This window comes from Monocercomonoides exilis (assembly GCF_001643675.1).
Source record: "Monocercomonoides exilis strain PA203 chromosome Unknown scaffold35-1074681, whole genome shotgun sequence".
Classification (NCBI taxonomy): domain Eukaryota; phylum Preaxostyla; order Oxymonadida; family Polymastigidae; genus Monocercomonoides; species Monocercomonoides exilis.
This window is the reverse complement of record NW_027150580.1, coordinates 480,362-502,562: the sequence shown is the minus strand read 5'-3', so window position 1 is coordinate 502,562 and position 22,201 is coordinate 480,362. Positions and strand designations below refer to the sequence as shown.

Sequence of the window (22,201 nt, the reverse complement as noted above, 5' to 3'; positions counted from 1 at the left end):
AAAAAAAGTGAGTTGGTAATTCATACACAATAAAACTTAAAAAACAACAAAAGTGATAAAGCTGAATAAATATTTTATTGCAATCAAACATCCCTTGATATATTTAAAGAAAAATACATAAAAACTCAATAAATCTTATTTTTATTCTTGAAACAGTGTTAAACCCCTTGCTAATAAAATGTTAATTATGACGATAGGCGAATGTGGGAAATTTAATTTTTATTTATTGCGGGATGCTCAACATTAAAAAAGGACAGATCAACATTTTTTAGGGACAGACTGTAATATATTATTTCAATTTAAAATTTCGATTAGAAAATTTCACTTGAATATTAACTAAAGAATAGCAAAAAATGAAAAGGCTTATAAAAAATATTTACATCTTTATATTATCTTAAACATTTGTTTTTGAAGTGGTTAAAATGAAATTAATCATTTAAAATACAAATTCAAAATTCAATGACAAACAACCTTTGAAAAATCAACACACAGAAAAAAGAAATGATTTCAAAAATAATCACACATTTGAAAAAAAGAAGATATCGCAACATTCATCTGAAAGGAAACATGATGAGAAAGAACAATTGTTATTCTTGAATAATTTTTGGTAATTTCAATTGTTTCAGAAATGTTAATATTTCAATCGTCAAAAATAATGAAGAACAAGAGAAAACTTCATAGATAGGGGAAGGGTTTGGTACAAGAGTTCCGGCTTAGTACCTTTGGAATGTGATAGCATGGCAGCTGTTGAGGAAATGTTATTGAAAAAAAACTTTTTGTTGATTTGCAAAAAAAGAATGCGAGAGAGACATCTTCTCGTCCTCAGTCAACAGGAAAATGCAGATAAAAACAGAAAAAGGAAGAAAAAGGAAGAGAAAGAGATGGAATTTGATTGAGATATTGAAGAATTGCATTTTGAGATGAAATGGATGAAACAAGTGTTCTCGTGAAAAAAAAGAAGAAACAAAAGGAATGAAGAGAAAGGCAAAGAATGATAACAATGAAGAAGAAGAAAAGAATTAGGAGGAAAGAGCATTCATATCTGATTGAAAGTTGAAACGAAAATGAGAAGATGATGAAGAGCGATAAGACTTTATTTTCTTGATCAATCGCTCTCATTCCGAATTGTCGAATTAACAAATGTGAGTATTTTCATCGTCCCCAAAAATTATTTTCATTATCTTCATTTCATTTAAGCTCATAAATCTGTTTCATAGCATAAGTTCAATAAACAAATAAAAATCAAGCTGGACGTCAAATATTTTTTTTAAAAAAACTTTCTCAGAAAAGCGATTTAATAATTTTTAACTATTATATTTCGATCAATGTTTTGCTCGTATTTTCTTGACTGATTGCTGTTGCGAGTTTTTATCACGGAATTCACAAAAACAATTGTATTTTCCGTATTTGTTACTTATTCGTCATATTTTGAACCATTTATTTAAGTGTCTTTTTGCATTTCACCATTTTTGTTAAAACATGCAAAATCAAGTGAATATGTTTATCTTGTCAAAATATGTCAAAAAAATGATGGAAAAATTATCTTTTTTGTTTATGATACATGTTTAGAAAACGAACTTTAATTCAAAATTTGAAAGAAATTAAAGGATCATTCTTTTTTTTAGAAAAACATTTATCATAGTATTGACATATTGGCAATAATACAATATCAAGAACATGTTGTTGAAATAACTTATTAAATATCATCAACTTCATAAAAATCGAGAAAATAAACATATTCACTTGATTTTGCATGTTTTAACAAAAATGGTGAAATGCAAAAAGACACTTAAATAAATGGTTCAAAATATGACGAATAAGTAACAAATACGGAAAATACAATTGTTTTTGTGAATTCCGTGATAAAAACTCGCAACAGCAATCAGTCAAGAAAATACGAGCAAAACATTGATCGAAATATAATAGTTAAAAATTATTAAATCGCTTTTCTGAGAAAGTTTTTTTAAAAAAAATATTTGACGTCCAGCTTGATTTTTATTTGTTTATTGAACTTATGCTATGAAACAGATTTATGAGCTTAAATGAAATGAAGATAATGAAAATAATTTTTGGTGACGATGAGAATACTCACCTATCACTTCTCCAAACTTGTTGATGTGTTTTTCTCTTTCAATGAGAATGATAGAATTCAAAGACAAATTTTCTTTTTTGTTTTTTTCAGCTTCACGCTTTCTCATCTCTTTTTTTATCTCTTTCTTTCCTCTGAATTTGGATCACCGAGGTTGTTAAAATGTTTTTTTAACATGATTTTTAAAATAAAAAAGAAACAGCGGAATCAACTGAGTTGATATTCATCTTTTCTATCGATAATATTTTCTCAGAGCGTTGATCCAATAACAAATGCATTCACTTGATGCATTTCAATGTGAACTGAAATTTAAATAGAAGAAGATGATGGAGCACAACCACAATAAAGCACTAGTCCTGAAAACTCTCAATGTTTTTTCTTTTCTCTCACTGAATTCACGTTGTCTATCTAACATTTTTTTTTCTTTGTCTTTTTTGTTTATCTGCAATTCCCTTCGATAATTATCTATTATTTTGTTCTGCTCATTGAGTTTGTTCAAATTCTAGCGGATATGATAAAAATAATATGTGTCGAGATTCAAGAATTGCTAATTGTCTTTTTTTTGCGTAATCATTTCACATTAAAGAAAGATAGCTTTAAAAAAGAGAAAGCAAGACTGCTTTATTTTTTTAATGATTCAAAATCAAATTTTGCGTTTGAAATTGAAACCATTTTTTATGCAAAGAAATATCAATTAAAAAAAAAATGATATGAAACATTTTTCAAAAATTCTTATCAATTTTTTCTATTGGTTTGATCAAATTGAATCAAAAGAGTTGCATTTCTGGCCTTAAACAGACAATCAAAATTATTTGATTGTGCTCCCTATTACATTCCATTTTATAAAGCAAAAGCACTTTGCGTAGATACAGTATTCTTAACCTTTTGAAAAATAACGAATGATGTTTGCATTTGTGGATTATTCTGTGAATTTTGATGATTCACTCATATAAATTGCGTTATTATGATTTTCAGAATGGATGCATGTGGAAGCGTTGGGCGTAAAAAAGAGATTCAAGAAATGCCTCTTTTTGACAAGTTTTCAAGTTTGCTCATTTTATCTATTTTTTTAGAAATGGCAAGTTCTTTTTTTATTAAATTGAAATTTTTTGAAGAATTGCTTTTTGAGCTGGGAAATTACAATGAAGATGAGCAGAAAGTCAAAATTGAAGAAATGAATAAATTGATTGCGAAAATGTATAAAAAAGAATTGGATTGTGTTTTTTCGAAAGAGACATTCAACAAGATTAACAAAATGATTGAAGAAGACAAATTGTCATTCGAAAACACTTTTTTGTTTTTGAGACAGGCGGGATATTTTAAAGAATTAAATAATTTCAAGTTTTATTCTTTTGATGAATCGCAACTGAATAAAAGAATTCGAAAGATGATTGTTGACGAAGAGAAGAAAAAAGAAGAAGTGAATGAAAAATTTCTTGTTGATTTGTGCGAATGCTATTTGTTGCATAAAGATTGTTATATTTCAGAAAAGTTACAAAATATTTGTATTCCTCGTCACCTGAAAATTGCATTAAACAAAGAAGAAAGCGAAGATGCACAAAAGGAGAAAGAAACAGCTTTAATTGCTTTGAGCAACATTGACAAACATCAGGTATCCATGTTATTTTTTATTAAAATGTCAATCGAGTTTATTGATGATATCTCTATTTTTAAAAAATAGGAAATAAATAAAAAACTGTATCAAAACTGTGCGATAGAAATCATCAAATATCATCAAGAACACCACAACTTGACAAGACTTGCATATCAGTCAATTTGGCAGTTTTATACAAACAGGCAGCACAAAGAAAGAGAGTTGGAAGAAATAATTGTGAATGAGCTTCATTTTTTTAGAGAAGCATCAAGAGAAATGGAAGAGCTGGCAAAGTGTGTTGATTGGGGGAAGACTGAAAAGGAATTGGAGAAGACGAAAGAAGTGCAGATAATATTGAAATGGATTCAAATGATCAAACGATTGACATGGAATTCCCGCACGTGGAAGGATGAATTCTCTGAGCTGATATGTTGCAATGTCTGTCTCAGCAGAGCGGCAAGAGAGAACGAAAGCGAAATATTCGAGGAATGTTCTTCTCTGCTTTTGGATATCACACGAACGAAAAATGTTGATATTGATTGCTTGCTGAAGAAAGGAGTCATTGACCTGTTTTTGGAGGAATTTCTGCGGCCAACATTGAACAAGGGTGTGGCGTATCAAAGTTTGGATTTTTTCCCTGAACTTTTCGGAAAATTGAAAAAAAAGGTGAACAATGAAAGAAGCAATGAAGAAAGAGAAACAACGAAATTGAAGATATATGAAAAGATGGAAGAAGATGGGTTTGAAGATATCATTATCAGCTTAGGTGAAATTCTTTCTTTTTTTGGTTATAATAACTTTGTTTATTTTTCAACGGTTTTGGAGTGAAAATGTAAATGTTTGAATAAATGAAACTAATTGACTTTTTAAAACAAAAATCTTTTTTTCTTTATTTTTCGCCTTGCAAAATAAAATCTGTCTTTTGAAGAATATGAAAAGTCCTTTATTTTCAATAAAAAAAAAAGAAAAAAGAAATGGTGGAATCCTCTTTTCATGTATTTCGAGAAAGAATTCAATTCGAATTCGAAACAAATGAAAACAGTACTCACAATTGAAACAATAACTTATTCCACAAGAATTTTTTGATACCCATAATTATTTTTCAAGTTTTCAGTTTTAAGAAAATGGATGTGGCGAGCTTCACCGAACAATCTCCGTGGGAGCCGCAGCAACATGTTTGCTAATAATATAAGTTCAACGCATTAACAGAGTATCTGCTTTATTTTGTGGATGTGGTGCGTGGTTGTGCTTGATTTTTTATTCAATTTGTGTTTTCAGTCATTTTTGAAAAGGAAATTGGGAACAATGGAAAGCGCAACATTACCCATAAATGTATTGGATATTTGCATGTCGTGCACTGCAAGGAGTGGAGACAGATCATCGGGCCCCTTTGGGTGGAGCTGGATGAATGGAAACAGCGAAATTTTGAGCTGTGCGTCTCAAAACTTTAAGATGGGACAAGGAGACCATAGGAGCAAGCTTGCATTTGAACCAGGCAGCGATGCAATTGGTCACAGTTTCAGGGGGTCAGAAACATTATGTTCTGAAAGGATTTCTCTGGAAGAAAGAGATTTGAGGAAGAGCTCGGAGCGTGCAGGAGGAATTCTGCAAATCGGAGAGGATGCAGCAGATAAAACTCTCTGTTTGAAAGAAAGGATAGGAACAGGATTTGAAGATGTGAGATATTGGAAAAGCAGAGAAATGGAGATGGATCTATCTGGAAGGAAGGAGGAGGATATGAGAGAGGCGGGGAGGTTGGAAATGGTGAAGCGATGGGAAAGAGAAGACATGAATTTGAAAAAGAGAGAGGATGAAGTGAGCATGGAAGATGAAACAGATATGGATGAGGTGGAGAAGGAAAAGAGATTGAGAAATTATGATGAATATAAAGAAGAAGCCTGCTCAAGGAAGAGAAGAATGAAGGAAATAAGAGAGAAAGAAAGGAAAGCAGTGAACCGGAAGCAGATCAAGGAGGCAAAGTTGTTTGCAAGAGTATTTGGGGTGTGGGTTAGGAAGGAGTGGATGGGAGAGGAAGAAGCAGAAATGTGGGATTTTGCGGAAAGAGAAATGAGAGAAAAGATGGGTTTGGAATGTGAAGAGAGCGCAGAAGAGAACGAGGAGAGTGAAAAGACGGAAATGGACGAGAGAGAGATGGAGAAATGGATTGGGATGGGAAAGAAGAAGAAATTGAAAAAGAAAAGTTGGGAAAGAGAGGATAAAACAGGAGAGAAAGAAGAGATAGAAGAAAAGGAAGAAAACAGAAAAGAAAGATTGGAGTTGGCGAAGGGGGAAATTGAAAAGGAGGTGGATGAGAGGCATGAGGAAGTGAAATTATTTGAAAGAGAGCTGCCATGGAGTGCAGGTTCAGGGGGAAGGAATGGTGAGAGGAATTGTCGATGCGAACCATTTGAGAGAGAGAGTTATTTTAGAGGGGCAATGCAATGGAGTTGCTTGGGATGGGGACTGTACGCACCAAGTTGTAAGGAGGGCAGTAAGTTGATGTGTAGAGATGGAGAGGGAATTTCACATGTGGCAGGCGCGAGAGGAAAAGAAGAGGATTCTTTTGAGAAGAATATGCATTTGGATAGAAAAACGATCGAGATGCCAAGTGTGAGAGGACAAGAAGAAACAGGATTCGATAAGTTAACATGGGACAGCTGGAAAGACGGATGGGTGCAAAGAGAGAAAAGAGGAGAAAGAGAAGAGAAAGAGGGTGGGGAAAGGGCTTTGCAAAGCGAAAGGGGAAGAAGCAGAGATTTGATTATTCGAGATTTTGAGGATCCATTTGGAAAAGAGGGAGTGAGGGGCGGTGCAGGTGATAGAGATGAAGAATGTGAGAGCGTGATAAAGAGGCTGGGGCTGCATGGATTGGAGCAGATGGGCATGAATACGAGTCGCTGGGAGCGTGGAGGAAGAGGGTATGTTGTGGATGAATGTGAAATGCTCAAACGGTATGTGTTTTCGTTGCGTGAGGTGAAGTATATTCGGAGACTTCGGCGGAGGGGAATTGATCCAGAGGATGTGATGAGCTTTGAGAAGCATTTGGTTGAGGAAATGAAGAAGGTGGAGCCTGTTGTTGCATGGTTTGTGTGCAGCGGAGGAGCTGGAAGGCAGAAAGGGTGAAAGGCGATAAGTGAAGAAAATAAAGAGAAAACGAAGTTGGTTGGGGTCAGCATGGCGGCTGCCAGAATTGGCTGAATGTGAATGAGAATGAAACGTGCATTACTGAAAAATAAAAACTTCTTTTCTGTTTTTCTGCATTCTGGGTGTTTCATATTTTTTTTACTTTATTCTCTGTATTTTTTCAAAAAAATTTTGAAACAGATTATCCCAAAAAAAAAAAAAAAAAAAAACATTTTTTATTCTTTGTTTTGGAATAAGGTTTTGTTAATAAGCAAATTCATGAATTAATCAAGCCATCTTTTAAAATGAAATGATAATTTTGGATGAAACTCTTTCTTATCGATATTCCTGTACTTCTTTTTCAGTATTTAATCACCTTCTTCTCTCACTCCGAATCATGCATTTCACTCAAATTCAAAGTCACTCTGCCCAAAATCAATCGCCCTCATGTTGGCCTTCTCCTCCATTCCTGTTTCAGTGCAACATCACCATAATCATGATGCGAACATTCCGCAAAACATATGAAATGCTTTCAACAATTGACTCCAACTCTTTCATCAAAGATTTCTTCTTCTTTCATTTTTCGGTCTATCTCTTTTCTGTTTCACTTCATATTGTTCAAGAAATTATTCAACTTTTTTATCTTTCATTCCATTTCTCTCTTTCTTCTCCATCCTTTTCCCACTTTCCTTTTCATTTTTGATATAATATTCATTCGTCTTTCAATAATCCTTTGAATGCTTATTCATCGCTTCATTCTCTTTTCAGTGAAATTGCATTTCATTTTCTGTAAACGTGCATGATTCTCATTTGCCCTATTTTTAAATCGTGATTTTCTGCTGAATTTGATGTTAATCAAATTCATCTGTGAAATATTCGTCAAAAAGTTGTTGTGATTTTCATTATACCAAGAAGATAAATATGAGTTTTTTTGTTCTGAAAATTTCGAGAAGTTGACAGTAGTTTTAATGAAAAAGCTGTTGTTTATCCGTTTATATTGACAAAAGAGGGAGTGCAAGTGTTGTTGTTCAACGAACAAGAATCACGAATAAATCTTGAAATAAAAAGAGTCAGATTGGACTTTCATTTTAAATGCAATGAAACAAACTTTATAAACGATCAAAAATCATTTCATTTTTTTTTTTATTGCTTTAAATTCGAAAAGTCGTTCATGCAAGCAGTTCAAAACTCTGTGAGTCTTTTTTTCAAATTATTCCATGAGTGGTTGAAAAATCAGATTTTTAGAATTGATTACTGATCGTTGTACAACAATCGTTTGTGCACTAAATATTTCAGCAAATTCAACTTCTTCAGCAATTCTTCAAACTTTTACATCCCTCAATACTTTGAAATCCGCAATGAACTTTTTGAACATCTCATCACCTTATAAAAACTCAATATATCCTTTATTGTTAGCATTCTGATGGTTTTCTCTTTCTTTCTTTCTCTTGCTCTCTCGTTTTGCTTATGTGATAAACTTTTAGTTTTTTTTTTAAAATGATCAAAAGTCCCATTACAGTATAACAGAAAAGAGTCTTTTCTTGTATTTACAATCGACAAAATTGCTTGCGTGTGGATTGATGGTATGAATGCTGATATTTCAATGGCTTTGCAACTTTTTATTTTTTTATTTTTTCGTTTTTTCACTCTCTCGCTCTGTATCATTATCAATAAAAATAACAAATATGCAGTTCTTTTACGATTGTAAAAACTTTGCAGAAATATATAAGGATGACATCACAAAGAAGTTCACTGGTTTGTTGATAGTGTTATTTTTATTAGTGATGATTGTGACTGCTTCAATTATTTTTGAAAGAATTGTTTTCTGAATTTGAAGATTGTGGCAAAGTCAGTCAAAAACATTATATCATTGAATTGAATAGATTAATTGAAGAAATGGATGAAGAAGAATTAAAATCAATTTTCACAATAGAACTGTTAGATACAATCTACAGAATGATTGAAGAAAAGAAATTATCTGTTGAAAATGTCATTGCGCTGTTGAAGCAAGCTGGATATTGCAAAATGCTGAAAAAGTTTTTTTTATGTTCTTTTGATGAATCATTGTTGAGCAAAAGAATGTCAGGGATGATAATTGATGAAAATGAGAAAAAAGAAGGAAAGAATGAAAGGCTTTTGGTAGATCTTTGCGAATGCTATCTTTTTCTTTGCTGTTATTGTCCATCACAATTGTCTTCAATTTGTTTGCCACATATTCTGAAAGCTGCTTTGAACAAGGAAGAAAACGAAGAAGCACAGAAAGAAGTGGAAATGGCTTTGTTGACTTTGAGTAATATTGGATTTTGCGTATGAATTTCTTTTTCATTTTTGATTTATTAATTTTATTATCTTATTTTTTGCATAGGAAGTGCCAAAAGAACTGTATATCAGTGAGATCAAAGAAATCATCAAATATCATCAGGAGCATCACAATCTGACTCAATTAGCTTCCCTATCTGCTTGGCAATTTTTACTCAGGAGATTATGCCATGATAACAGTTTAATGGGAGTGATTGTGAATGAGCTGCATTATGTGCGAGAGGCAACAAGAGAGTTGGAAGAGCTGAGAGAATGCGTTGACTGGAAGAGAAAAGAAGGAATTAATGGAATGAAAGAATCAAAAGAAGAGCTTATTTTGATAAGATGGATGTACACATTGGATAATTACTTACACTCATGTAAATCGTGGAATGAAGAATTTGCGAAGCTGATCGGAAGCGTTGCTCAGATATTAAGAACAGCTAAAGATAATTTTGGAGAAATTTGCGATATATGCATAGAATGTTTTGACAATTCAGCGAGAAACAAATCTGTTGAAATTGAACATTTTTTGAAAAGCTGTGCCATTGACGTAATATTCGAGGTGATCGTCCAATCAAATATCGATCTCCAACGAATTTTGAACTGTTTATCGTTTCTAAAAAAACTTTGCAAACGTTTAAAAGAAAAGAAAGCAAGCGAACGCGATGAATCAAAACGAAAAGAGGTTAAAAGAAAGTTGTTTGAGAAGTTGGAAGAATGTGGATATGAAGACTGCATAATAGGTTTCAGTTGCTATTCTGTAAAAATTGGACTTGCCAGTGTCTGCATGAGGAAAAGAGCCGAAGGGTACCTTATCTGCTGCTGAAACAAATGATTTTTTTGACTCTTTGCTCTTTGAATAAGCACTTCATTCAGCGGTGGGATGGGACGAAATATTTCGCTTTCTGAATTTTGTTCTATTCTCCTCTAACAAATATTTTTCTCAATTTTAGAATGTTTCCGTATTTTTTTGACATGGGAATGAAAGAACAATAATGATAAGGTTGGAGAAAAAGTTTGGATCAAATCGTTGTTTTTTTCCTAAAAGAAAAAATTTTGCCCCATATGTTTTTTTAATCTTTTTGCTTTTGTTGAGTTTTCTTTTTGAAAATCAATTTTTCTTTTGTTGAGCCATTTATAAATTGAATAAATAAAAAAGCATTGTTTTGCAAAATATAAATTAATTCTATCCCATTTACAGCCTTGTCAATTCAGATAACAGTAATTTTTTTTTTATTTTTGAGATTTTGTTCAAAATAATTTTTGAAATGAATTAATCGAAATGATAAAAACCGTTTTTGTGTTTTTTCTTGTCCTCGTTATTTGGACAATTCGCTACGAGCAGCATTCGATGGCTGCTTGCAGCTGGGTAATCAGGTCATTCAGCGGGGAGCCAATTGCTTCATTGAGCGCTTCTTCCAGCAGCATGTGAAATGCATCTTTTCCTTTCACTTCCTTTGCCCTCTCTTTCTCAGAAAGGAAAAGTTCTTCCGTTTTTTCTTTCAAACGAGATACTAACGAAAGGTCTTCTCGAAGTGAAATTAGCAGATGGAAAGATGAATCTGAAACCAACGGAGAAGAAGAAGAAGAAGAAGAAGAAGAAGAGGAAGAGGAAGAGGAAGAAGTCTTGTTGAGTGAAGTGGACGAAGCATCCTCTTTCTTCTTTCCGTACATCAGAGACAGAGGCAGGTCGTTCTGGATGAGCCTTATCCACAAAGAAGCAGCGTGGTGGAAGAGCGAAAGAGAAGAAGACAAAGAAATCTTCTGCCTCACACACAGACGATGACTAGCAGAAGTAGACAAGGGCCTCAGCGCTGCTGCTGCTTCTGCTGCACAGCAAGAGAGAATTGACGGAAGCAGAGAAGGAAAAGAACACAGAGATAACAGCTGCGTCTGATTGCGCTGAAGAGGCGAGAGAGAAAAGGAAGAAGAGGAAGAGGAGGAGGAAGAGGAGGAAGAAGAAGACAATGCAAACGAGTCCAGTGTGGAAGTTGTGTTGATGAGAGACGAGAAAAAGGCAAAAAGAGGATGCACCAGAGGCGAGGACACAGGAAGCGAGGCATAAAACGAGAGCAAAGAGGAGTAAAGAAAGTGGAGAAGCGAAGCTGAGGCAGACTTCGGCACATTTGGCGGCGGGGGAAGCGAAGAAGGCGAAGCAAAAGAGGCAAAAGAGAGGCAAAAGTTCATCAAAGACACGACAAGTCGCAGGACTGAGACGATTCGGCGTTTGAGAGGCAGGAGAATGCAGTGGGGAAGAGCACATGGTGAGAGAGAAGAGAAAGAGACGCGATTGGCAAATGTGCTGAAGGGGAGAGAAGATGCGTTTGAGAGGGAAGATTGGGAAGAAGAAGAGGAGGAAGAAGAAGAGGAGGAGGAAGAAGAAGAAGAAGAAGAAGAATAGGAAGATGCGTACAAAGAGAGGAGAGAGACCAAATAGCTGGAGACAGAATGGAGATGCTTCAGGAAATCTGGAGAAATATGAGAAGAAGACAGAAAAGACGAAGCAGTCGAAGAAGAAGAAGAAGAAGAAGAATGTGAAGAATGTGAAGGAGAAGAAACAGCATTAGCAAAAAGAGAAAGCGTTGGAAGAGAATTCAAGCAGAGCGACACAAACAGCTGGCAGACGGAAAGATCGACAGAAAACAGAAGAGCCGACAGAGGCTCAGCAGAAGCAAGAAGAGAAACACGATTGTCTGAAGAAGAAGAAGAAGAAGAAGATGATGATGATGAGGAGGAGGAAGAAGAAATGGAAGCAAAAGAAGAAGTTTTATTCGCCTTTGATTGCTTTGCATTCACCGAAAAGAAAGAAGTCAGCGGGAACACGATTGAATTGAAGAACCTCATCCAGTTTTTGTGGAGAGGCACAAGAAGAGGATGGATGCACTGGGCAACAGAGCGAGGCACAGCAGCAGCTGCTTTGGCAGAGTTCTGAGGAGAGGCAAACAGCTCTTTGAAGGAGAGCGTCGAAGGGAACGAGCAGGAGAGAGGAAGAGTGACGAGGATGGTTGAAGAAGAAGAAGAAGAAGAAGAAGAAGAAGAAGAAGAAGAAGAAGAAGAAGAAGAAGAGGAAGAGGAAGAAGAAAGAGAAGAAGAATTTTGGTGGGTTTTAGAGTCTATTGATTGATTTGATTGTTTTAATGATGAAGAGGAAGAAGAAGAAGAAGATGATGATGATGAAGAATTCAACGAAGAAGGCAGTGCAACGCTAGCACAGCAGACAAAAGAAGACGAGGAAAAGGAATAGAAAAGCGAATGCAGAAGACTTTCGAAGTAGCGCAGGCGATGTGAGACTGTTGTGATGAGCGAGAGAGAGCTGTAGCTTTTGAGGATGGACGAGGCCTGCTCAGACAGTTCTGGTGGTCTTGTTATAGCGATGTTTGAAGAGGAGGAGGAAGAGGAGGAAGAGGAGGAAGAGGAAGAGGAAGAAGAAGATAAAGTTGAATTGCTTTGTGAAATGATACTGTTTGAAGAAACTGGATGTGCTTCTGCTTGTTTTTGTTCTGATATTTTTTCTGATTTTGTTGATGATGTTGAAGCTTTCGCTTTCTTATTAGCCCCTTTTTCAACGTTTTCCATTGAATTTTCGACTTTTCGTTCTTTTGTTGTTCCTTTCGGTATTTTTTTTCTGTTTTCTTGTTGAGATTTGCTGGTGTTCCTCTTTTTGATCTTCCCAGTGTCTCCTATTGACAACGCATTTTCGGCTGTTTGCTCTGTTTCTTCAACCGCTGCCTCTTCTTCTTCTTCTTCTTCATTTTCTTGTTCTTGTTCTTGTTCTTTTTCCTCATCATTTTCATCTTCTTCCAACTCCAGCAAGGCATCTTCATTGTCTAAATCCATCAGCTCTTGCTCCTCCTCCTCCTCTTCTTCTTCTTCTCTATCATCATCATCATCATCATCTTCTTCTTCCTCATCCTCCTCCTCCTCCTCTTCTTCTTCTTCTTCATTCTCTCCTTCCTTCCTCTCCTTCTCCTTGTTTTGCCTCTTCTCTTCTCTTCTCTTCTCTTTCCTCACATTCTTCCTCTTCCCACCGGCTCCTCTGCCTGTTCCTCTACCTCTTCCTCCACTGCTGCTGCTGTTATTGTTCCGCACTTCTTCAATCTCTGCCGCCTTCTGCAGCAGCAAATACGAGTCGTCCATCGCATGCTTCATCTCAGCCTCCTCAAAAAGAGTCAGCAGCAGATGCGTAGTGCGGAAGAGGAGCGTCGGCGAGAGAGAAGAAGAGCAGACAGGAGAGGCAAACAGGATGTTGGAGGAGGAGGAGGAGGAAAAAACAGTAGAAGAAGAATATTTTGATGATGATGATGAGGCTAACAACGATGAATTCGGATCAAATAACACCCAGCTCTGTTTTATCGATTCAACAAACATCGCTTCATCCTCGCTCAATTCATCTTTCTCAAATTCATCTTTCTTTTTTCCTTTCTCTTTCAAATGTTCATCTTTTCTCTCTTCCTTTTTGCTTCTCTCTTTCTCATCCTCTTCATCGCTCGACACTTCAATCAATTCGTTTCTTCTTCCTTTGTTTTCTTCTTCTTCAACTTTCGTTTTGTTTTCGCCCTTTTCTTCAATCTTTGTTTTCTCCTTTGCTTTCTCCTCTGTTCCCTTCTTCCCCTTTCGTTCCCTTTTGCCTTCGTGTTCTTCCTCTGCCTCCATCTTTCTTGCCTTCATCGCCTCTCTCTTCATCCACTCCTCTCCGCTCAGCCCTCTCTCATTCGCTTTCCTCTCATCCTGCAGCACTTTCTCCAGACAACCCACCACTCTTCCTCTTCCCAGCACAACAGAGTCCACAATGTGGCGTATCTCCCTTTTCCCTTTCAGTTTCATCTTCCCCTTCGATCCCGTCTCAGCGGCAGTTCCATCTTCTTCTTTGCTCTCTCTGTTTTCTCTTCCTCCTCCTATGCTTCTTCCACCACCACCACCTCCACCACCTCCTCCTCCGTATGCATCTCTTGCTTCTCTTCCCCCCAGCCCCAAAGAAAACGCGGGAAAAGACGAGTTTTGGAGTGTTGTGCGTGCTGCCCGGCGAGCAAAGGGGACCAGCCCGCGGGCAGCAGCTGATCGCCCGCCCTGATACGACTTGGCTGACGACAGGCCAGAAAAGGAGGAGATGAGCGAAGACAGAGGAGACAGCGGCAGAGGTGGGAAGCAGCTTCCTTTGGAGAGAACAGCACACACTTGGGGCAGTGTTGGACATTGGCGAGAGAGCGGATGCAATGACGATGATGATGATGAAGATGATGGTGAGGATGAGGAAGAAGAAAAAGAAGTGGAAGAAGATTGCGTCAAAGCAACTGTGGAAAGAAGCTTTGAAGCAACCTCTGGTGAAAGAAGACCAATCAAAGCAACAAGAACATCGAAATGAGAAGATGAAAAAGACATTTTTGTCGTTCTTGCATTCGAGATTGGAAGAAGAGAAATCTGCTTGGCTGAATCAAAAGGATCAAATGAACGCATAAAGAATAGAGTGAGGTCTTTGCTGAGCAATGAATTCTCATCGAAATGCTGGCTGAATGAGGCGAGAGTGTTGAACAGTCTCGTCGAAGAGCCGCTTTCTGTCTGCTGCTCAAATGTTATCTTTCCCAAAAATGGAACTGAACTCTGGAAGAAAAAGGAGAGGAGATTCAATGACAAACGCCGCACTGCTGGACGAATGTGGGAAAGGCCAGTCAGAAGTGCTGTGCGAAGAAGAGGGAGATGAGGCGATAATAAGCTTCGCTGAGATGTTTTCACTGGTGAGAATCTGTCTTGTTCCATAGAGACTCTTGACTGCACAATCGATGTTTGTGTGATTGTTTGAATCAATTTGCTAAATGCATCCCTGACTGTTGGTTCTTCGTCAAACAATTTTGGCATCGATTCTTCGATAATTCGCGATATCGAACTGGTCAAAAAGTACGGATCATCGCCATATGTTTTGACCAGCTCTATAAGTCCATTTAGTGCATCTTCCCTCATGTGAAAGTTATAATGAGTCAATCTCGAAAGAAGATCTTCTATATTCAGATTTTTTGATGTTACAATTTCTCCCTTTTCACTTAATGCTTTCTGTTGTTTGAGATGCAACGTTTTTGCGCTGATAGTCCCTGATAACGTCTTTGATTCTTTTGGTTTCGGAGTAAATTGAGTTTGTTTCCACATCTGAATAGTAATGAAGGTAAAATTGATCAACAAATGAACATCCAAACGTGTATTTCGAATATCTTAGAGGATATTGAAAGGAAATCTTGCATGGATTAATGATATATTATTTCAGCATTGTGAAAATTTTCATTTTTCAAAAGATTTATTTTGTTCAATTTTTTATCCCCTACTTTTTTCTTTATAATTTTTTAAAATAAATGCAAACTGAAACATCTCATCAAGAAGTTTCAAAGCCTTTGGTAGCAACTCTGGTGTTTGTGTTCAAAGACGATTGTTCGCAAGTGTTGCTTGGGTTGAAGAAGAGAGGTTTTGGAAAAGGATTTTGGAATGGATTTGGAGGTTTGAGAACCAAAAATCTTTGTTTCGAATTTTTTAAATGTGATGTTCTGCGCAATAATTTTGTTTTAGGCAAATTGCAAGCAGGTGAAACTATTGTTCAAGCAGCAGTTCGCGAACTTGCTGAAGAGTCGGGCATCAAAAAGAAAGAAACAGACCTCCAAAAGCGAGGGATAATAATGTTTGAGTTCAAAAGTGCAGAAAAGCCCTCTTGGTTTTTTGAAGTGCATATTTACTCAACAACTTACAACGATGAAGAAATCGTGGAAAGCGAAGAGATGAAGCCCGAGTGGTTTTCTGTTTCCAAAATACCATTTGAATCCATGTGGGAAGATGATCGCTTTTGGCTTCCCTGCGTTCTCAGAGGTGGGTACATCATGGGGTTCTATCCTTACGATGACATAACAAAAAACATGTTAAGTGGCATCACTGAGATCGTTTTGCCGAATGATCCAAGATTGTCTGAACTGGATTTGGATGTTTCCGGCCAATCATCAACAGCATCGCCTTCAGATTCCAAGAAATGTCCAAAGTGTAGAGTAAATACGTTCGTTGTACCGGACAGATTTCCCATGGATTTTCGTCAATGGATTGCAACTGGTGGATTTTTCCAACATTTATAAAACGAGAATTTTGCTTCTTAAACATTATGTTATTTATAATTCTTTGTTTTTAAAATGCTGTTGTATATTTATTTTTTATATATTTGTTTTGCCCATCGGGAAGCTTTGATATTTGTAATAATGAAGATTCAAAAAGAAAGATTATTCATGATCAGTAATACCATAATAATGTTTGATCTATCGTTTTATAATTAATTTCGAGATTTGGGGCTAAGTTGAAAACGATTCATGATAATTTCTTGGCAATGGATATAAATTTTGATGAGGATTTATATGAGAAGATTAAAGTACGCATGAACTTGTATTTTATTTGCTTTTTGAGAAAGTTATTATTTCTATTTTAAGTCTCTAAAAGATGCAGATGAGGTTATCAAAATGTTACATGTGATGAGGTATAAAACATTTCATTCAAAGTTATTTGCTTTATGATATCTCGTATTTTTTTAAATTTGAGTGATGCGATAATAGAACAACTTAAAGAAGGGAATGCTGCTGCAGAGGATTTATTTGAAAAACTAGAATATCTGGCAGGAAAATGGTCAGAAGATAAGCGCATTTGCTTGGAGATGTCATCTTTGCTTTTTGAAGTTGCTCGCGAAGCAAATGAAGTGGAATGTCTTGTGAAAGTGTTAAAGTGTTATGACCTGATACTTGGAAGTCAAGGAGTGGATATTTTTGTTAAAGCAGAAGAGGCCATTGAATTAGCATGTTTGTTGGTGTTTTTGTTTCAATTTTGAACGATGAGTTTCTTTTTTCTGAAATTTTTTCTTTTTTCATTTGCGAAAGTGAATATAATCCAAAAAGGAAATGATCAAGGAGTTTTTGAATTTCTAAGTAATGTGTTATCTATAAGCTTAAGAATATGCAGGTTTGTAAATTAATCATGATTTTAGTTCGTTTATGTTTTTTTCGGTATCACTTTGTGATTATTCTTTTTGAAGACTATCAGACAATGATGAGATTATTAAAAGGGCAATAAATATTATTTATCAACTGATTGATGGAAATTTCAAATTTTTGTGTCGAAAAGGGAACGACATTGTTGAAGGAATGACAATGCTCATTGAGGAAAATGGCCTTTCAGAGCAGTGTGCTTTGCCTGTGTCATCTGTGATGGAAGTGATGCTGAGCGAGAAATCTGGAGTGTGCAGAGAGATGATTATAGGGAGCGAATTGGGAAGATTGCTTTTGAAAGAAATTGAGAAGGATGGCTTGTCAAAAGAGAGCAACGGGATTCGTCTGAAGCTGGTGTTGTTATCTCTGGTTGATGGAATTGCAGAGTTGCAAGACAAAAACGAGATGGCCATTGTGAAGAAAAGAGAACAGGAAGAGAAACTATTTGAGATGCGAAATGAAGATTTCGGAACTGCAGAACATTTTGAAGAAGATATGAAGAGCAAAAGAACAATTGGTAGATCACAAACGCCTCCACCGTCAAATAAAGTTGTCTCAAATCCAAAAAGGAACAAAGGCAAGCCATCGAAGCCAAAGAACAAGAAAGGTCCTTCTCCTCCAATAACTCCTCCAATGACTCCACCAGCATCACCTCCACTGGAATCTCCATTCGCTCCGCCAATGACTCCTCCAACTTCTTTTTCTCGCTCAAAAAGGCATTCACCTCCTCTATCACCTCCGCAGAAAGCGAAAAAGACTGTTCCGAATGAAAAATTTGAATGGGCAGAAGAAATCTCAAATGCAGACGATATGAAAGCTGATGTTGCAGCAGAAGGCAAAGAAGAAACTGAACCAGAAGATGCAGATGACTCAGCGAATGAAGGGCGCATTGTGACGATTCTTCACATTAAACTGCTTTTGAAGTGTGTTGAATGTTCAGACAAAGAATTGGAAGGGAGGGCACTGCAGACGCTTCACAGAATTCTGCGTGGCGGTGCTGTTTCCTGGCTATTGGATAAAGAAAAGAGAAATGATGATGTTGGATGTAGGATGGAGGAAGACAGATGGGAGGACGAAGAAGGAAAAGGAAAGAAATGTGCATTTAGCAAATATCGAAAGAAGACGATTGAAGAGCTTCAAAAGGAGAAAAAGCGGCTTTTGCAGATTTTTGTGGAGGCAAATGGATTTTCTGCTGTCAGAGCATTCATAGAAAAAGACACAGAAATCAAAGAGACAGAAAATATGAAAGAAAAAAGAGAAAAGACTGAAATTGAATATTCAGAGATGAAAGATGTTGACTCGACAAAAGAAAAGTTAGATGAAAGAAAAATCACAAATGAAAAAGATACGCAACCTTCATTTTCATCATCATCATCATCATCTTCTTCTTCTTCTTCTTCTGTGTTCTCGCTTTTTCCTTCATCCTCTTCAATTGATTCGCAAGCATTGCCTTCATCGTCTCAAGTTCGATCAGCAGTCCCTCCACCCGTCTCGTCTTCTTTCCTATTTCCCCCTTTGCTTCCTTCAGAACTCAAATCAAGCTGTTCCTTTTCAAAGACATCACTCTCTTCGTTGAGTGCATCTGTGTCTTTTGGATTGTGCGCAGACAGTTTTCAGCTGTCGCCGCTGGAGATGTGCAATGAGATTCTATTTTCAGCACTGGAATGGATCAAACAGAAAGATGAGAGCAGTTATGTGTTGGAGCAGTTTAACAAGATGCTGAAAAGAAACGAAAACAGAAGTTTTGAGGAACGAATGGTTGGAGTTGTTGAAAAAGCAGTACTGACACAAGGTTTGTAAATCTCTCTTCAAACATCTTTTAAAAGCCATGTATTTTTAATTTGTTCAATCTTTTTTTTTTTTTTGATTTGTTTTAACTACTATTAATCTTGTTGTGTTTCTGTGCCAATTCCCTGAACTTTGTCTAGAAACAGCTCAACAAAACGAGGATGAACCAGACTGGATTGGAGGATTTATTGAAGCATTGAAAGAAATGAATGTGAAAAAAGATGCCTGTGTTATGACAAAATGCTTATTGTTGGTGAAGAATCTTGTTCAACTTCTTAAAAAACGAAATGCTGTTGAATGTGGCACGAAACAGCAACTGGTACAGTCTGCTTCTTCTTCCTCTGCTTCTGCTACTGCTGATAATCTTATTCTTCAGTACAGCCAGCAAACAAGCGTTGAAAGCAACGAGCGGTCAAACATTCCTGTAATCATTCTTTTGGAAACCCCTTCAAGTTCATCCTCTTCATCATCTTCTTCTTCATCTCAATTGCAAATGTCATCAGCTTCTTCAACCAATCATCCGCTGTATGGTGAAAAGCGCCTTTCATGTTTTATGAAGCTTTTGAATGAATGCGGATTTTTGAATCTTTGCAAGAATTGCTATGATGTCATCCTTTCTGGAAAATTATTCGTTGGACCTGCAAAAGAAAATCAAAAGGATCAAAGTTGTTTGCATTCAAGTGATGTGGATGGGGCAGACATAATGTCAAACTCACTTGAGAATGAAGCAAGAAACATGGTTGGCGTTTCTGAAATGAAATTAATAATTGAAGTTGCTGATGTTTTGAAGGAGTTGTTGCAGTTTGATAGCAAACAAATGGCAAATATGGAACAAGTTGGCTTGACAAAGGCAATATTTGATTTGTTCGACGAACTGAAGAATGAATTGAAGGGCAATCAAGAAGATGCAAAAGATGAGGAAAGGGATGAAAAAGTGAACTGTCCAGAAAAAGAAGAGCTGAAAGTTGAAATTGAAAGAAATGAAAATCTGAAATGCGTGAAGAAGAGCATTCAACGAAAGGCATTTTCAGTGATGTTATCTCTGATTGGGGAAATGATGAAAATAGATGCAAAGCAGGTCAGTCATTTCAGCGTGGAGAATGAAGTGAAAGCGATCTCAAGTGAATTGGCAAAGGAGAACATTAATGATGATGTTATGCTTTGCTCATTTGGTGTGATTAATGCAATGCTGAAAAGCAGCAATCGTTCTGAAGTGGGGAAAGAAGTGGTGCAGAAGAGAGGATTGCACATGTTCATTGAATGGGTTGGAGTGAAAAAGGAAAAGGAGATAAGCAGTTTGGAAGGCAGGCTATTTGATGAGATCATGAAAGGGACAATAGCCTTGCTGAAGAAAGAGAAGAGTAACAATGCGAACAAGAAAGTGCGGAGGCTGTTTCTTCTGCGCTCTGTGAAGGGAATAACAATGAAGACTTGCAGTGTATTGATCGATATCGCGAAGAATATGAGCGAGGAGATTGGGGCTGGAAATGTGGCAGAACAGAGAAAAGTTGTTGGACTAGTGATTGCTGTGGCAAGAGCAGTTCCGAGCGAGAGAGAGAAGTGCAATGGTGTTGTGATTGGCATTTTGGATTGGATGCAGAAGGCGCATGCAGATGGGTTCAATATCATTTTCAAGCAATTCCTGAATTCGATCCCTGGACTCAGAGAGATTGTTGTGGTTGAACCTTATTTGGGGAAGGTAATGACTTGGCTGAAGGGAGGGATTACAGAGAATATTTCAGCATGTTACGAAAATATCAATGCGATTTCTGCGATGATCAATGTTGCAGCTGATGATAGGGATTTGGTTGATTATTTGATGGTGCCTTCCTTTTTGAGCAAATTGAAGCTTTTCTCGTTTTCTGCCATCTCCAAAATGACAATGCTGACAAGTGCAAGAAAAAAAGATCTCGTTGATTCAGTTTGCCACATCCTCAGAGAAATCTTATTTGATGGATTGTATTATCGCCACAACACTATAAAAAATTATAATGCTAAAGAGTTGAATGAAATTGGTTTCTTTGAAGAAGATATAAAAAGTCAAGATTGTGTATGTGCAGAAATGTTGTGCACTGACTGCAATGTTTTGCGACAAACAAGGGTCTGTAATATATTCATGGATAAGCAACTGTATAAGTGCCAAAGAAAAAGGTGACATGGAGTTATTTGTGCTTAATGTTGCTTCATTCGCCTGTATAATGGACAAAAGTGTGTTTTGATTGTTTTTTTTTGAAAAAGAAAAGAAAATGTTTTGTGATTTATGATTTTTGACAAGCACGAAATATAGTTTTTTTCTGTTAACTTTCTTGATAGCGGGAAAATAAAATATTTTTCCAATGTGCATTAGCATGTAAATTTATTTTTAATATTTTTCTTTTCTTTTCTTTTTTTTTTTTTTTTTTTTTTTTTTTTTTTTTTTTTTTTTTTTTTTTTTTTTTTTGATTGTTATATTTCATTTTGTTTATTAATTTATTATTTGTTTTTCAATATATTTCCACAATTTAAAATTTGAAATCCTTGATTTCGTGTAGTATTAATTGATGAAAAAAATGAGCATAGAGATTTTCAGAAGATTGATCATTGTTTCTCTCATGTTCATTCATTTGGCTTTGCGACAGAGCCATTGTTTTCCTTTCTCCAAAGTTTCGATCCAGCCACTCAGCCACACACAGTTACGAGGTCTTATTTCTTTCTGCTCCAAGGCCTGCTAAAATTCGTTGAGAGGAACAAAGAGCTCTGCTCATTCATGTCGAAGCACCTGGTGAAACTGTATCCTCTGAGAATGAAACTAAATAATGAATTGTGCAACATGTATTCGATGTTGTGCTTCCAGTTCTTGATGAACAGAGGATTTAATACAGCAACAGAAGCAACTGTTGCACTTCTGAATGAGGGAATGCTGCTTCCAACTGTAATTAGAAACTATTCTTGGTATTCTTGTGCTTCCCACTTGTTATTCTCCAACATTCTCCCTTGTTGTGAGAGACACCTTGTTAGAGATGAATATTTAGTACCTCCTCATTTTATAGAGTTGGTTGTAAATGTGATGATGGATTCTGCTTCCAATGTTTTAGCTTATAACACTTATGTTAAACTCGCGAGCGCAATGGGTACGTCAGATTATTATTTAACTATTCTCAAGAATGGAGAAGAAGTTGGTTTAAATGATGCACTTGTAGCCTTCAAAGGATGTGAATTTTTACTTGGATATTTGGTTGACCGTAATAATTCTCTGATTTTCCACTCGGAATTGTTCTCAAATTGCTTCGTCGATTTTTTAAGTGTTCGGCTCTTTGATGAAATTTATGTTTG

General features: G+C 36.3%; 5 protein-coding genes across 5 annotated transcripts; 4 read left to right on the top strand and 1 right to left on the bottom strand.

Moving 5' to 3' along the window:
• Positions 1–3,053: 3,053 nt before the first annotated feature.
• MONOS_5468 (uncharacterized protein) lies at positions 3,054–7,036 on the top strand (the record flags this gene model as incomplete). The annotated part of the gene is made up of 6 exons (XM_067875616.1): positions 3,054–3,135; positions 3,205–3,308; positions 3,432–3,701; positions 3,771–4,305; positions 4,791–4,858; positions 4,962–7,036. 6 exons carry the CDS (start codon positions 3,054–3,056, stop codon positions 6,804–6,806), a joined length of 2,904 nt encoding a protein of 967 aa, XP_067723925.1. The 3' UTR covers positions 6,807–7,036.
• A 987-nt stretch (positions 7,037–8,023) lies between these two features.
• On the top strand, positions 8,024–10,281 carry MONOS_5467 (uncharacterized protein; the record flags this gene model as incomplete). Its single annotated transcript, XM_067875615.1, has 6 exons — positions 8,024–8,030; positions 8,052–8,080; positions 8,315–8,389; positions 8,498–8,561; positions 8,623–9,113; positions 9,172–10,281. The coding sequence occupies 6 exons, from the start codon at positions 8,024–8,026 to the stop codon at positions 9,931–9,933; spliced, it is 1,428 nt and encodes a 475-aa protein (XP_067723924.1). The 3' UTR covers positions 9,934–10,281.
• A 51-nt stretch (positions 10,282–10,332) lies between these two features.
• On the bottom strand, positions 10,333–15,382 carry MONOS_5466 (uncharacterized protein). The gene has a single exon (XM_067875614.1). The coding sequence runs from the start codon at positions 15,243–15,245 to the stop codon at positions 10,443–10,445; it is 4,803 nt and encodes a 1,600-aa protein (XP_067723923.1). The 5' UTR covers positions 15,246–15,382; the 3' UTR covers positions 10,333–10,442.
• Positions 15,383–15,416: 34 nt separating this feature from the next.
• On the top strand, positions 15,417–16,348 carry MONOS_5465 (putative 7,8-dihydro-8-oxoguanine triphosphatase-like protein). Its single transcript, XM_067875613.1, has 2 exons — positions 15,417–15,587; positions 15,657–16,348. The coding sequence occupies exons 1-2, from the start codon at positions 15,446–15,448 to the stop codon at positions 16,205–16,207; spliced, it is 693 nt and encodes a 230-aa protein (XP_067723922.1). The 5' UTR covers positions 15,417–15,445; the 3' UTR covers positions 16,208–16,348.
• A 284-nt stretch (positions 16,349–16,632) lies between these two features.
• MONOS_5464 (uncharacterized protein) lies at positions 16,633–21,108 on the top strand (the record flags this gene model as incomplete). The annotated part of the gene is made up of 4 exons (XM_067875612.1): positions 16,633–16,915; positions 17,238–18,893; positions 19,030–20,904; positions 20,990–21,108. The coding sequence occupies 4 exons, from the start codon at positions 16,633–16,635 to the stop codon at positions 21,106–21,108; spliced, it is 3,933 nt and encodes a 1,310-aa protein (XP_067723921.1).
• Positions 21,109–22,201: the final 1,093 nt, after the last annotated feature.